The sequence below is a fragment of the Eleutherodactylus coqui genome, chromosome 6 (assembly GCF_035609145.1).
Source record: "Eleutherodactylus coqui strain aEleCoq1 chromosome 6, aEleCoq1.hap1, whole genome shotgun sequence".
NCBI classification, from domain to species: Eukaryota; Metazoa; Chordata; class Amphibia; order Anura; family Eleutherodactylidae; genus Eleutherodactylus; species Eleutherodactylus coqui.
The window spans coordinates 190,975,736-190,992,712 of record NC_089842.1 but is presented as its reverse complement, the minus strand read 5'-3'; the positions used below and the strand labels follow the sequence as shown (position 1 = coordinate 190,992,712).

General features: G+C 46.3%; 1 protein-coding gene across 1 annotated transcript in view; it reads left to right on the top strand.

Moving 5' to 3' along the window:
* Positions 1-16,977, top strand: part of RYR3 (ryanodine receptor 3) — a 680,585-nt gene that overhangs the window by 135,432 nt on the left and 528,176 nt on the right. Inside the window, exons 12-17 of the mRNA XM_066572425.1 lie at positions 4,081-4,202; positions 4,626-4,815; positions 6,497-6,632; positions 8,245-8,340; positions 9,329-9,447; positions 16,810-16,943. Of these exons, the coding sequence (XP_066428522.1) occupies positions 4,081-4,202; positions 4,626-4,815; positions 6,497-6,632; positions 8,245-8,340; positions 9,329-9,447; positions 16,810-16,943 (797 nt within the window). The remainder of the gene's footprint in view (positions 1-4,080; positions 4,203-4,625; positions 4,816-6,496; positions 6,633-8,244; positions 8,341-9,328; positions 9,448-16,809; positions 16,944-16,977) is intronic.

The following is a 16,977-nucleotide window of genomic DNA, read 5'->3' as shown; positions in this document are numbered from 1 at the left end:
AGTTCCAGTGTTTCAGCAACTTATAAAAAGTTTCCCCAAGATGGCCGCCGGCTCTTTTCCCGTCGCTTGCTGTAGCCCGACGTGCGCGCTCCCGAGACGCTACCAGCTGTGTCTCCCTGACAACCAGACGCCCCGCAGCCGCCGACCGGACCCACCGCGGCCGCCGACCACGACACACGCTCTTGGGCCACAGTCACCCACCGCCAGGCAGCAAGTAACCGGTGCTAGGCCCCGGCGCCCCCGCGCTAGGCCCCGGCGCCCCCGCGCTAGGCCCCGGCGCCCCCGCGCTAGGCTCCGGGGCCACAGCGGTAGGCTCCGGGGCCACAGCGGTAGGCTCCGGGGCCACAGCGGCAGTCCGTCACTCGTCACCCCCCGTCAGTCTGTCACCCATCACTTACCTGGGCGGCTTCTCGGCACTGCTGGGCGGCTCAAGTTTCTGCACCTTCCTCTAAGAGAGGATGGTAGCAGAATGGCCGCTCCAGCGCGCTCCCGAGAAGTTACAGCTCGTCTGCGCATGCGCAGAAGAGCTGTAGCGGCGAGCACGCTGAAGCGGCTCGTGCTCAGAGCAGAAAACCGGACTGCGCAAGCGCGTCTAAAAAAGCAAGCCGCCAGCGAAATTAGACGGAACCATGTAGACGTGGACGCTAGCAACGGAGCAGGTAAGTGAATAACTTCTGTATGGCTCATATTTAATGCACGATGTATATTACAAAGTGCATTAATATGGCCATACAGAAGTGTATAACCCCACTTGATTTCGCGAGACAACCCCTTTAACAATTAGAGATGAGCGAGCATACTCGCTAAGGGCAATTGCTCGATCAAGCATTGGCCTTAGCGAGTAACTGCCCGCTCGGAAGAAAAGAAGAAAAGATCTCTCTCTCCCTCTCCCCCCCCCCCCCCCCCCGCTCCCCCTGCTCATCATGGCCGCAACTCACCTTTCTGCCGAGCGGGCAGGTACTCGCTAAGGACAATGCTCGATCGAGTAATTGTCCTTTGCGAGTATGCTCGCTCATCTCTATTCACAATCCCTTTGTCCTTCCTGGTTGCTATTGACAAAGGAAATGTGACTGCTGTAGCCAATCACTGGCTATAGAAGGTGAACTGCGGCCAGTGATTGGCTGCAGCAGTCACATGTTCTGGTCAGCAGAAACCAGGAAGGACAGATTGGCTGTCGAGCAATTTTAAGTAGTGGGAAAATTCCTTTAAAGGGGTTGTCTCGCGAAAGCAAGTGGGGTTATACACTTCTGTATGGCCATATTAATGCACTTTGTAATGTACATCGTGCATTAAATATGAGCCATACAGAAGTTATTCACTTACCTGCTCCGTTGCTAGCGTCCTCGTCTCCATGGCTCCGTCTAATTTTGCTGGCTTCTTGCTTTCTTACACGCGCTTGCGCTGTGTGGTCTTCTGCCTGGTGAATGGGGCCACTCGTGCCGGAGAGCTGCTCACCGCGTCGTCATCGTAGCTCCGCCCCGTCACGTGTGCCGATTCCAGCCAATCAGGAGGCTGGAATCGGCAATGGAACGCAAGGAAGGAGAAGAAAATCCACGGTGCACCATGGGAGAAGACTCGCGGTGCACCGTGGGAGAAGACCAGCGGCGCCATCTTTAAAAGAAGAATAGAAGAAGCTGCAGAACGCTGATGCAGGTAAGTGCAATGTGCTTTTAAAAAACTAACCTATGCTTTCTTTTTAACAGGGCAGAATGCGGGGGTAAGTGAAAAAAATTTATTTTCGCTTTCGCCGCGAGACAACCCCTTTAAGGTAATGACTATGGAAGAGAAAAGCATAGATGACTTTCCTACGGAAAGCTTATTCTTATAATGCTGTGGATGTAGGAGCTTAGTGGTAAACTGACTTATTTCAATAGTAAATACCCTGTCCTTTTGGAGTAACTGTAGACAACCCCGTAGAACATTTCTTATGCCCCTTTTACGTGGGCCGAGAATTTCACGATTCTGGTTTGCCTGAGTGAACGAGCTGGTGACGACATCAGTGGATTATTTGCACTCAGGGAGTGTGTTTAGACTACATGATGCTCATTGAGAAACATGCAGTTCTGGTGTACTAATCATTCCTATGTAAAATACTGAAAAATCAGTGTTTAAACTGCCCGATAATACACAACCCGGCACTGATTTTTATGTCAGCTGAAACTGAACGACAAACGAGAAGCGCCCAATCCTGGTTAATCATTCAGTCGTTGGCTGCGTTTAAACTAAACTATTATTGTTCAGTTTCCTCATTTGAACATAGCATTAGCCCACGGTGAGGTGACATTGATGCTACAAACGATTGTACCACTTTCTTACTCTTCACTCATGTAGTGCGATATATAAAAAGAGAGGACTCCATAGAAAAGATCAAACTTGGCTCCCTGTTAAATGGGTGGTACCAAGATTGACCTATTGATAGGTGATAAAAGTCTGATCAGTGCATATCTTACCACCAATCCTGAGAACAACCCTGTGATGTCCTCATCTTCTGCCACTTCGGGCTCGCTGCACTCAGCGCAATGACGTCAGATTAAATGGAGCATCAACCATACATGTGTGACTACTACTCCATTTAATCTTCTCCTCACTGTGGGGGAGGGGGGGGGGTGTAGTAAGCCCACAATGAGAAGTAGGGGAGATACCGTACTCTATTTTTGGAATTGGTCGAGGTTTTGACAGTGAAACTCCCACCAATCACACTATTATTACCTATCCTGTGAATAGGTGATAAAAGCCAACCTTGGTACTGCCCCTTTAAGGTGTTGGATTTTTTATCCATGATAGATTGCTTTCCCTCCATCACACTTGGGCTAATTCCCCACCTTCTTGTTTGCTGACAATGCAGTTCCTTGAAAGAGTTTTTCACTAATTAATAGCAAAGAAGACAGGAAGAATTAGGGCTGGACTGGCTCTAATAACGAGTCACATTGTAGCATCAGGGGCTGTCTACATGGTACATAGACCTCAGTATGCAGCGAAAGGTCAGGGAGGATAACACAGGATGATATCGGGCCTGCAGTCTCAGTTATCTGCAGAGCTCCGCTCCTGGACAGGGAACACTCTAGAGGAGGACGAGGGAACGGAACACTCCACTGACACACAATCTGTACTCTAGTAGACAGCACTGCATGGCAGACTCCTCACTTCTCTCTCTCATCAGAGGTGGCTCCTGGCATGGAAGGCCTCAGAATACCTTTTCTCTTCTTCCATACTTCACCACATGAGGGTTAAAGGTACCCCCATGTGGCCTGCTCTCCACTCCTTTCTCAACCATTGAAGATCAGGAACTCCACTCCTTACCACACCCCAATCACTCACATTTATAGGGTGCAGACATGATGTGACTAGAGAGATACATTTCCAGACATATCCCAGCTTTTTCAGACATTAACCTCTTACATGCTGTGCAATACACATAATGGAAGACAAGACACTTTGCACAGTGCATCCACATCAAAGACGTCCCTTGCTCGTTCAATCTGTAGTCTGCTCGTCTAAAAGGCCCTTATGAGTTAGAGACTACTGTCTCCACTATTACATATACCTTTGACAGGTCTCGCACAACTGGATTTGAATTGCGGACTCTACAGTCCGCACAGATAATACGTGGTAAAATGCGGTCATTGAAAGATATGTATTTCCGATTTTTCCTTCCCACTTGCAGATATGAATTGTGTATTCTGCGAGGGAAATAGCAGCATGCTCTATTTTACTGTGGATTTCACATGGGCAGCCTCCATTGATGTCAATGGAGGTGTCCGACCCACAGCCCTTATGCAATTAACATTCCATATGGGCTGCAGGTACCCGTGTCATCACTAAAGCAATTTTGCGGGAAATACAAGCCTGTATTGGGCATGACCGCCTGCGAACCTCTACAGTCATCCGCAATACAGGTCACCGGCCGGACTCATAGCCGGGATCCGCTGCGGGCCTCCCACATGCAGAATTCGACCCGGTTGTGTGAGCCCAGCCTTTGTGCATAAAAAAACACAAGTATCCTGATTTACCAAATTCAGCGTTCAGCTTCCTATATCTTAAAAGACATTTATATTCTTAAATCTGCTTTTATCTGAACAGGCAATCTTGCACCAGGAAGGCCATATGGATGATGGTGTCACATTACAGAAGTGTCAGCATGAAGAGTCCCAAGCTGCTCGAATCATTCGTAACACCACAGGCCTGTTTAGCCAGTTTATCAGGTACAGATTGCTCAGCAGTGTCTCCATTTTCGCTGCACACTTCATAAAGAGTTTTATTCATCTATCTATTGATAGTTTCTTAAAAGGACACAAGAAAAATAATTCTCATCAGTAGTTCAAGCAGATATTGTGTATTAAATGTGATAAACGTACCATCCAATTAGGTGTACCACACCGAGCCGCTTTATTCATTTTTTTGCTCTATGTCCACTATACTATATTAATAATTATCAGGCTAATACATGAATGACTTTACAAAACTGACCTAAGAATAAAGAATAACATGATTGTAGTTTTGCTGATGCTTCTGTAAAGTTGAAAGCAGTTTTTGTGAAACGCCAAGAGGAGTCACCAAAATAGTCATCTGCGCTATCAGAGTTGTTGTTTGCTGACGCTGATCTTTTTTTTTTTTGTCATGCCTAGTGACCTGGATTCTCTGACGGGGAACAACCGAACAGTAACAGCCCCCATCGCCCTGCCTATTGAGGAGGTAGTTCAAACCCTGCAAGACTTGATCACTTATTTCCAGCCTCCCGAGGAAGAACTAGAACATGAAGACAAACAAAATAAGCTCCGCTCACTCAAGAACAGGCAGAACCTTTTCAAAGAGGAGGTATAAGTCCTGTAGCCTCAATGATGGGAGTTGTACACTTTCTGTCTCGATTAAAATTGTAGCCATTATGTTAAAATTCTTCTATTGTTTTAACTCCCTACTTCACTTTTTCACATTGGTATATTATCTGTGGCATAGAGTGTTAGGAGCCTCGTTAGAAAATGCAGTTTTAAGCTCATGCTCATGACCTGAAGGTTGCGGGTTCAATCCTTGCATGGTTCAGGTAGCCGTCTCAAGGTTGACTCCGCCTTCCATCCTTCCGAGGTTGGTAAAATGAGTACCCAGCTTCGTGGGGGTGATAAATAAATGACCTAAAAGGGCTGCGGAATAAGTTGGTACTTTACAAATAACAAGATTTATTTATTTAGATTTTTGGACTTTGGAATCCTTCAACTAAGCCTAAATATTACAGCAAGTCTTTTTCCAGCTACTTGCCCCCACTATTGTCACATGTACAGGCAATATCCAAAATTCTTGTCTGAGCTTTATTATCTCAGCAGAGATGTAATTGGAAGTTTCTTGGCTTCAAAGCAAAATCTGAAATGGGGGACCCAACCTACATAATACTGGGATCTATATAAGTGTCAGCAGTGGCTGTGGCCTCCACCGGCTCCAGGGCCATTTGTGACTGCGGTATCTACCCCCACTATAGATGTGTTCCTGCATCTTGGATATTATCCAGGGCAATAAGAATAAAATGTGTGAAAAAATAGTTAAAGATGAGTCACTAAATAACTTTCAATTGTGGGTGACTAAGGGTCACCCATATTCTACAAGGAATAAAAGTTTTTACTTTATTTTGCTGACAAAATGTACAATGTTATGTGCTGCATGCTTTACTGGAAAGATACTGAAAGCTGCTTCGGCCGCTGTTTAAACTGAACGATGAGCTCATCACTCATCGTTTATGCAGCATAAAAGATCAGCGATGAGCTCATCATTCTGTTTAAATAGCGGCCGTTCAGTAGTGAACAGCTGCTGTGTTATCTCATTGGAGAGGGGTGGGGGAGCGAGAGCAGAGAAATCCCCTGCACTGCCCCGCCCCCCTGCTGGCCACTCCGTGAATGAGCCAGCTCTGCTTGCTCCCATGCAGGAACACGGGAGCGAGGAAATACAGGGGTGAGTGTTGTGTATCGTTTGCCTGACATTCGTCCCGTGTAAAAAGACCTTGATATATTAGTAGCAGGTTAGCATCAAAGGGTAATGCTCTTAGCATCTAGTGATAGTTGAAGTGTGTCGTTGAATGTATGCCCCAAAACAATTGAAATGTATGCCTATACAGTTGTACACCTCTGCACATTCAACTAAACTTTTTAGTACAGTTAAAAAAGTTTATCAATTTTGATCAAAAGCAATCTCGTGAGAAGTTACCTTAGGAGCATTTCCCCGATGCATTTGCTGAACAGTTTTGCCTTGAGACACACAAATGGATCAGGCTTTGAGAGCTCTGCATCCTCCTATAGTTTACCCAAAGTACAGTCAATACAAATATTTTGCTTTTGTGTAAAATACTGGTGTCATATCTCCACGAATCATCTTAATAAAAATGAAATGCTAATGATCAACGAAAGCTAAGTACTGTTTAATTGGTTCCCTGTGCAACAGCTATACTGCTGTGAATGTAAAAATACAGTAAACCGATTTGGTTTTGCAATTATTAACTCTTCTGCTTCCTGTGCAGGGAATGCTGGCTCTGGTGCTAAACTGTATTGACCGTTTAAATGTATACAGCAGTGCAGCACACTTTGCTGAATTTATCGGGGAGAAAGCTGGACCAGCATGGAAGGAAATCCTGAACCTTCTCTATGAATTACTAGGTGAGTGAGCATTATGTCACCTTTATTACTTCATTGTTATCAAGAATAAAATAAGATAAATATATTTAGTTACCTACACAGGAGTAGGGCTTGTCAATTGGCAGCCGGCAAGTGCTCAGCCATCTGACCATGGATCTTTTCTTTTACCTGTATGTTGTGTCTTTTATGGGTAGTGTAATATATTGTCTCAGGCTGTAGTTTACCATGTTTCCCCCCAAAATAAGACCCTGTCTTATATTATTTTTTGCCCCCCAAAGAGTCTTATTTTCAGAGGGTGTCTTATACTCACCATTCAGGTCCCTTACACTGGGCTGCGGCGCTCTGGCAGGCTTCCGTGTAGTCCTCAAGGCCGACGGAGCATCTCTTGCTACTGACAGGGCTTGAATACCCTACCTCCAGCAAGCCTCAGCCAATCAAAGCCGGCGCTCGATGAATCAATCACAGCCATTCAATGATGTCATTCAGTGAATGGCTGTAATTGATTCATGGAGCGCTGGCTCTCATTGGCTCAGGCGGCGCTCTTTAACGAATCAGTGCAATCGCTTGCTGGAGGCAGGGTATTCAAGCCCCATCACCAACAAGAGATGCTCTGTCAGTATTGAGGACTGCACAGAAGCCTGCCGGAGTGCCGCAGCCCAACAGGAGGTACCAAAACGGTGCCTGCTAGGTGAGTATTTTTTTTTTCATGTAGTGTAGCTAGGGCTTATTTTCGAGGCAGGGCTTATTTTTCAAGCCCTCCTCGAAAATCAGGGTAGGGCTTTTTTTTTAGGGAATGCATTATGATTTCCAAAGGTTGCCAATCACTTGCCAATTTTAAGAAACTGTAATTGACATTATTTAAAGAGTTTTTCCACGAAACATAGTACCTGTCATGAATGTCTAACTGCTGAGACCCCCACGAATCCTGAGAATAGGAAGCCAGTGTCTTCTCATTATAGTCAAGTTGAGATACAAAAACAGACTGCACTCACTCAGCTGGTTCTATGTCTTCAGTAAAAGAACATTTTCTGCTTCAAAAGTAGGGGATATGCACCATTGCATGAATTGTTTGGCCCTCAGAGGGCCTCATAGCCACCAATGTATTGGCTAACTGTTTAGATTAGCCAAGCAATTGTCTAATCTTCTCAGGCTTCTGAATGGTCTTATAGCTGTGTAATCCATAAACTCTGAAGTTCATAGACTTCTCCCTACAAATACAGCATGAGGTAGGGTATGGCTAATTTGTCATGATTTTATCAGGCCACAGACATGGTATTCATTTCACATCATATATTGTAAGCTACTAAACATGGTTAGAAGCTGCTATCATGGCTTTTACAGTCATAGTTCCATCACTGTATCTACCATATGTTATGCTCCAATCATCTTAAATTATTACTTTTTCTTAAATAAAGGATTGAAATGTGCTTTCAACAGTTTTAGAAAACATATTATGGAGGCACAATACAAGGGTGTTGCAATTAAAACCTGCCCAATCCCTCTTTCCCCAGACATCAGCCATCATGGAAGAGTTGGCCGGTCCCACCAACATTGGTGGGTTCTCCTGCCTGCACTATAAATGTTGCCAGATGTATAATTTAGCTGTTTTTGATTCTTTTGTTTCTTTGTCAAGCTGCACTAATTCGTGGAAATAGAAGCAACTGTGCACAATTTTCCAATAATTTGGATTGGCTTATAAGTAAATTGGAACGTCTTGAATCATCTTCAGGTATGTTCACAGTAGTGGTTCAATTCATAAGAAAAATATTAATGAGATGTAATTTATGGTATACTTTGCTGCTGCAGTGACGGGACAATTAGAGCTGTCCAATTTGCAACCTTTAAGACGTTGCTACTCCTGAGCATCATTTTTATTAATCTCTTAGTGATTGTCAATACACACAATTGACATTAAACCAGCATGCACTTCTTTTTAAGGCTGCACTCACACAGACGAGAATCTCACACGAGTTTTGTGCGTTGCAAGATCCACAAAACTGGCACGAAAACTAACTCTATTCTTTTGAATGGACCTATTCACATGAGCAGGGATAAAAATTGCAGCATGTTCCAAAATTTGCCGTTCCCTCGAAACGCCTTGCCCATTGCTTTCAATAGGACTTTTAAATACATCCCACTATGGGGAGAGAAAGACGGTAGCCAAACCGCTCCAAAACCCGCGTTAAAATGCCGAGGGTTTTAAAGCTTTGCTTATCCCATGGAAATCTCACATTTTTTTGGTGCAGCCAAACCGCCGGATATCTGTCCTGTGGGAACCCAGCCTAATCATGCTGATCCAGATAAGAAAGTTATCATGTTATTTTTACTGAATGGTGACTGCCCATAAAACAACACCCAAATACAATGGTGGAATTTCTAGATATTTTTTTCTGTATCCACCCCACCCCCCCAAAAAATGTAATAAAAGCTATACACGACATTTGTATGAATCCCATAGTAGTGCCATTAAAAAATACTACTTTTCCCAAAATAACAAGCCCTCATACTGCTATTTCAACAAATTCCGTCTCTTGCTATACATGACGTTGAAAATCAATTGGTCCTAAAGGGAAAAAATAGGTTTGTCGCTAAGGGATTAATGGTGCTATAATATGTTACAAGAATATTATTATACCCCAAAACATGTTGTTTCCCCATTGTGAGCGGAGGCAGCACATCAGTTTCTAGCAAAAATGTACTTATCTGCTTTCTCACAGGAATACTGGAGGTTTTACACTGCATCTTGATTGAAAGCCCCGAGGCTTTAAATTTAATAGAGAAGGGACACATACGATCTATAATTTCTCTTTTGGACAAACATGGACGAAACCACAAGGTATATAAGCATGTGTTTCTGACCTAATAGGAGATAATGGCTATTGAATAATATGATTTAATTGTTGTGGATGCACATAACTGAACTGATTATTGTATTGCAAATAATTATAGATTATCAATAGAGATGAGCGAGCACCAAAATGCTCGGGTGCTCGTTACTCGGGACAAAAATTCCGCATTTTTGTATTTCGCCGATGCTCGCTAAGGTTTCCATTTGTGAAAATCTGGGCAATTCAAGAAAGTGATGGGAATGACACAGCAACGGATAGGGAAGGCGAGGGGCTACATGTTGGGCTGCATCTCAAGTTCCCAGGTCCCACTATTAAGCCGCAATAGCGGCAAGAGTGGGCTGCCCCCCCCAACAATGTTTACTTCTGAAAAGCCCTCATTAGCAATGCATACCTTAGCTAAGCACCACACTACCTCCAACAAAGCACAATCACTGCCTGCATGACACTCCGCTGCCACTTCTCCTGGGTTACATGCTGCCCCCCCCCCCCGCCCCCGCACGACCCAGTGTCCACAGCGCACACCAAATTGTCCCTGCGCAGCCTTCAGCTGCCCTCATGCCACACCACCCTCATGTCTATTTATAAGTGCATCTGCCATGAGAAGGAACGCAGGCACACACTGCAGAGGGTTGGCACCGCTAGGCAGCGACCCTCTTTAGAAGGGGCGGGGCGATAGCCCACAATGCTGTACAGAAGCAATAAGAAATATAATCCTGTGCCACCGCCATCAGGAGCTGCACACGTGGGCATAGCAATGGGGAACCTATGTGCCACACACTATTCATTCTGTCAAGGTGTCTGCATGCCCCAGTCAGACCGCGTTTTTTTATAAATAGTCACAGGCAGGTACAACTCCCTATTGTGAAGTCCGTGTGGACCCACAGCATGGGTGGCTCCCTGGAACCCACCGGTGGTACATAAATATATCCCATTGCAGTGCCCATCACAGCTGAGGTAATGTCGTGCTTAATGCAGGTGGGCTTCGGCCCACACTGCATGCCCCAGTCAGACTGGGGTTCTTTAGAAGTGGACACATGCAGTTACAACTCCGTGTGGACCGACAGCATGGGTGGGTCCCAGGAAGCCACCGGCGGTACATAAATATATCCCATTGCAGTGCCCTGGACAGCAAAGCTAACGTCAGGTTTAATGCAGGTGGGCAAAAAATTAATTGGATTACACTAGGCGAGGGCCCCAAAAAATTGGTGTACCAACAGTACTAATGTACCTCAGAAAAATTGCCCATGCCCAACCAAGAGGGCAGGTGAAACCCATTAATCGCTTTGGTTAATGTGGCTTAATTTGTAACTAGGCCTGGAGGCAGCCCAGTTAAAATAAAAATTGGTTCAGGTGCAAGTTTCAATGCTTTAATGCTTTAATGTTCTGCGGAACATGGACTCCATACCTTGTTTCATCTGTTTTTTGGCTTGAAAAAGACCTCTACAGGTCGAAACGTCGCCTAATTTTTTAACTATGAAACAATAAACCATGTTCCTTTAGACAAGGAGTTTTTTTGTGCATCACTATATGCTGCCACCTTTTCTGCTATAAGCTGAGTAGTTTCAGCACGGCCTGCTGACCCTTGCCCACCGCTGTGCTGCCACGCCGCGCGACACCGACTGCTGGCGACGTGCTGCTGCTGACACATCGTGATTGCGAGACAGAGGTTGCGTAGGAGGAGGAGGAGGAGGGTGGTTTAGTGGAGGAAGCATACACCGCTGCAGATACCACCACCGAGCTGGGGCCTGCAATTCTGGGGGTGGGTAGGACGTGAGCGGTCCCAGGCTCTGACTCGGTCCCAGCCTCCACTAAATTCACCAAATGTGCCGTCAGGGAGATATAGTGGCCCTGCCAGCCTGTGCTTGTCCACATGTCCGTTGTTAAGTGTACCTTGGCAGTAACCGCGTTGGTGAGGGCGCGTACAATGTTGTGGGAGACGCGGTCGTGCAGGGCTGGGACGGCACATCGGGAAAAGTAGTGGCGACTGGGAATCGAGTAGCGCGGGGCCGCTGCCGCCATCCTGCTTTTGAAAGCCACGGCAGCATCTCCAGGCTGATCAATTTAGCTATGTGCACGTTTAACGCTTCAGCGTGCGGGTGCGTGGCGGCGTACTTGAGCTTGCGCTCAAACACTTGCGCTAGCGACGGCTGGATGGTGCGCTGAGAAACATTGGTGGATGGGGCCGAGGACAGCGGAGGTGAGGGTGTGGGTGCAGGCCAGGAGACGGTAGTGCCTGTGTCCTGAGAGGGGTGTTGGATCTCAGTGGCAGGTTGGGGCACAGGGGGAGAGGCAGTGGTGCAAACCGTAGGCGCTGAACGGCCTTCGTCCCATCTTGTGGGGTGCTTGGCCATCATATGTCTGCGCATGCTGGTGGTGGTGGCTCCCCGGCTGATCTTGGCGCGACAAAGGTTGCACACCACTGTTCGTCGGTCGTCTGCACTCTCAGAGAAAAACTGCCAGACCTTTGAGCACCTCGGCCTCTGCAGGGTGGCATGGCGCGAGGGGGCGCTTTGGGAAACAGTTGGTAGATTATTCGGTCTGGCCCTGCCTCTACCCCTGGCCACCGCACTGCCTCTTCCAACCTGCCCTGCTGCTGCACTTGCTTCCCCCTCTGAAGACCTGTCCTCAGTAGGCTTAGCAAACCAGGTGGGGTCAGTCACCTCATCGTCCTGCTGCTCTTCCTCCAAATCCTCTGTGCGCTCCTCCCTCGGACTTACTGCAATTACTACTACCTGAGTGATAGACAACTGTGTCTCATCGTCGTCGTCCTCCTCACCCACTGAAAGCTCTTGAGACAGTTGCCGGAAGTCCCCAGCCTCATCCCCCGGACCCCGGGAACTTTCCAAAGGTTGGGCATCGGTCACGACAAACTCCTCCGGAGGGATAGGAACCATTGCTGCCCATTCTGGGCAGGGTCCCGAGAACAGTTCCTGGGAGTCTGCCTGCTCCTCAGAATGTGTCATTGTAATGGAGTGAGGAGGCTGGGAGGAAGGAGGAGCAGCAGCCAGAGGATTCAGAGTTGCAGCAGTGAACGGCGTAGAACTCTGGGTGGTCGATAGATTGCTGGATGCACTTTCTGCCATCCACGACAGGACCTGCTCACACTGCTCATTTTCTAATAAAGGTCTACCTCGTGGACCCATTAATTGTGAGATTAATCTGGGGACGTCAGAAACGTGCCTCTCTCCTAATCCCGCAGCAGTCGGCTGCGATACACCTGGATCAGGAGCTCGGCCTGTTCCCACACCCTGACTTGGGCCTCCGCGTCCACGTCCTCTAGGCCTACCCCTACCCCTCAGCATGGTGTATTACCAATAGTGCAGAAACAGAACGCTGTAATTAAATGTGCCGCTTATTGGCCTGTGGTTGGAGGCTGACTTCGCTTACGGAACGCACAGCAGAGCCAGGAAAGAATTTTGCGCAAGCCTGTAGTGAGACGTTGGTGCGTATGACTGAGCTAGTGGAATTCACAGCGCAGAAGCAGTCAAGTGTCCAAAGGCCACTAGTAGGCCTTAAGTATTTTGCTTCTATTTTTTTAAAGGCTGAGCTGAGACAGCAGACAGATACTGTAGGCAGCGTATATATGTATACTGTTTCCCTCTGGACGGGATGACGGCGGTGATGTAACAGGCAACGCAGAGCCAGGAAAGAATTTTGCGCAAGCCTGCTGTAACACTTAGCTGCGTATTAATTAGGACTACTACCCCCAGCAGAGACCCAGTACACTGAGGACGGTCACAGGCAGCCTAAATATTTTTTTTTTCCCACATTTTTTGAAAAAGCTCACTGCCTATATAGACAGTATATCTCTTTCACCTTTCCCACTGTCCCTGCCTCACCACTACTGGCCCTATACTATGTAAAATTACTGCAGACTGTTTCCCTCTGGACGGGATGACGGCGGTGATGTAACGGGCAACGCAGAGCCAGGAAAGAATTTTGCGCAAGCCTGCTGTAACACTTAGCTGTGTATTAATTAGGACTACTACCCCCAGCAGAGACTCAGTACACTCAAGACGGTCACAGGCAGCCCAAAGATAGTATTTTTCCCAAATTTTTTTGAAAAAGCCCACTGCCTATATAGACAGTATATCTCTTTCACCTTTCCCACTGTCCCTGCCTCACCACTACTGGCCCTATACTATGTAAAATTACTGCAGACTGTTTCCCTCTGGATGGGATGACGGCGGTGATGTAACGGGCAACAAAGAGCCAGGAAACACTTTTGCGCAAGCCTGCTGTAACACTTAGCTGCGTATTAATTAGGACTACTACCCACAGCAGAGACACAGTACACTGAGGACGGTCACAGGCAGCCCAAATATTTTTTTTTTCCCAAATTTGTTTGAAAAAGCCCACTGCCTATATAGACAGTATATCTCTTTCACCTTTCCCACTGTCCCTGCCTCACCAGTACTGGCCCTATACTATGTACAATGACTGCAGACTGAGGACGCAATGCTCTGCATGGCCGATATACAAAAAAAAAAAATGTGCAACACTGCTAAAAGCAGCCTCAAAAGTACTGCACACGGTCAGATCTGGCCCTCAGAAGGACCGTTGGGGTTCTTGAAGCCTAAAATAACTCCTAACACTCTCCCTATAGCAGCTCCAGCATCAGCAGCACTTTCCCTGATCAATGTCAGAATGCATCTGTGGCGAGCCGCCGGATGGGCCGATTTAAATACTCAGGTGACACCTGATCTCGCCAGCCACTCACTGCAGGGGGGTGGTATAGGGCTTGAACGTCGCAGGGGGAAGTTGTAATGCCTTCCCTGTCTTTCTATTGGCCAGAAAAGCGCGCTAACGTCTCAGAGATGAAAGTGAAAGTAACTCGAACATCGCGTGGTGCTCGCCTCGAGTAACGAGCATCTCGAACACGCTAATACTCGAACGAGTATCAAGCTCGGACGAGTACGTTCGCTCATCTCTAATTATCAACATTATAAATATGGAAACCCTGATATATCCTCTATAATTCTAAGGGTGGCTACACACCAGCGTTTGGAGTCCTTTTAAAACTTATCAGTTTTTAACTGAATGTGGACTAATTATAAACAGAAGCAGGACTGATGCATGCAAATACCTTTTTTTGGATAGAGTACCTGATTGAATATGTAGGTCATCGCACACTCCACAAGTTTCACTTTGGGAGGTCTGCCAGAGCTCTTTCTCCAAGTCAGCACAATGCAAACAATACACATTTCTAGCAAGTGGGTGGTGGCTGGGCGCCTCCCTCCCTCTCCTCTTCCAGGGCTTTGCTTTTGTTCACTTCTCTTCTCTTCCTCTGTGGTCACCTATTGTTTTGCTTTGCAGTGTTCTGATAAAAAGGATCCTTATAACACTGAAAGGGGTTGTCCCGCGAAAGCAAGTGGGGTTATACACTTCTGTATGGCCATATTAATGCACTTTGTAATGTACATCGTGCATTAATTATGAGCCATACAGAAGTTATTCACTTACCTGTTCCGTTGCTAGCGTCCTCGTCTCCATGGTGCCATCTAATTTCAGCGTCTAATCGCCCGATTAGATGCGTTTGCGCAGTCCGGTCTTCTCCCTGGTGAATGGGGCCGCTCGTGCCGGAGAGCTGGTCCTCGTAGCTCCGCCCCGTCACGTGTGCCGATTCCAGCCAATCAGGAGGCTGGAATCGGCAATGGACCGCACAGAGCCCACGGTGTACCATGGGAGAAGACCCGCGGTGCATCATGGGTGAAGATCCCGGCGGCCATCTTGCTAAGGCAAGGAGGAAGTCGCCGCAGCGCGGGGATTCGGGTAAGTACTAAACTTTTTTTTTTTAACACATGCATTGGGTTTGTCTCGCGCCAAACGGGGGGCCTATTGAAAAAAAAAACAAAACGTTTTGGCACGGGACAACCCCTACACTGAAGGCATACAGAAGCCCCTCAGTTTGTTTTCCATCTGTCATTGACTTTAATACAAAAAACAAAGCTGAAAGGTGTTTTTAGTTTACTTTCTGCTCTGTTTTGGACAGGAACAATAATACTGCAAGCTTTTTTTCCCATTCAGAGAAACTAAAAGCAAACGGAATGGAGTCAAACTGAACCCACACTGAGACCAAAAAAATGTACTGCTCTCTATGGGTCCAGTTTGCTTCAGTTTTTTTTTTTTTTTCAAAAAAACTGAAAACAAAGATTGAGGGACAAGCACAGATGTGAAACCACCCTAAGGCCTCATGCCCATGGCCGGGTTGGATTCTGAATGTGAAATATCGCAGCGGAATCAGACCCGGCGACCCCCAGAGACCTCGTACTTACCTCTCTGGATCTGCGGTTAGAGTCTCTGCCAGCAAGCCAGCACACATGCGTAGTGCAGTGCATGACACTCCGGTGCTGGGCGGTGATGCAATTTCCCACAATACTTCCGCTGTGCCCACAGTGCGGAGTATCGCGGGATGGACGGCTTCCATTGCAGTCAATGGAAGCCTGTCCGTGTGATTTTCCGCAATGAACAGAACATGCTGTAATTCTCCCCCACAAACGGAAAATCGCTGTTGATTTCCGTTCATGAGCAGGGGAAAATCTGTTAACATAGCATGTCTATGGATGGCTATTGCCTGCGGATTTCTTGTTGGGTGTGACCGCGAATCCCGCAGTGATTATCCGTCCATGGGCATTCGGCCTAACTACCAAATAACCAGCAGTAACTCCTGGTTATAATATTAGCAATATGCTTAATAACAAGTATTGGTAAATATTGAACAATATGCAGAGTAGCCATTTATCCATGTGGCACAATTCCCTACTTTGCAGCACCTCATACCTGTCCTAAATGGACATTAGTGTTTTCCTCAGAAATTACATCTTTAAAGGCTACTTACACTTTTGTTTGTTTTGTTTTAAATAAATGTATTTTTGGATAGAAAACATTTCTCAAATTGGTTTTTCATTGAACATTTTCAACCATTATTTTGCTATACTTACAGTTTCTTCCAACATCCTTGAAGTTGGAAGACCAAGATCCTTCTAAAATCCATCAGGCAGGAGGACTTACAGACTGTCCTTGAGCTTGAAATATAATGACAAGAGGGAAGACTGGAGGAAATGTAAAACTAGCAGTTTATTGCTTGGGGAAGGAGGGAAAGATAGTGTTTCTTTATTGCCAGGGGGGGACAATATACCACATCTGCAGTGCACATCACACTGTCAGTTGTCTGTGTCTAGGAGGGAAGGCTGACAATGCAGTGTCTCAATGATTACTTGGTCTTACTCTATGAATATAGTATCTAATTTATTCTGTGTTATTTTAAAAGAGACAAAGGTTAAAGCTAAAAATATGCAGTATATGGCAAATGTGAACATTATGTTCCTGATGAAGTTTCTTGTTTTCAGGTTCTGGATGTCCTGTGCTCTCTGTGTGTATGTAATGGGGTTGCAGTGCGTACTAACCAGAATCTAATTTGTGACAACCTGCTGCCCAGGAGAGATTTATTGCTACAAACTCGCCTCGTTAATGATGTCACCAGGTACATTTTCACTTATTAAATCATGTATTCTTAG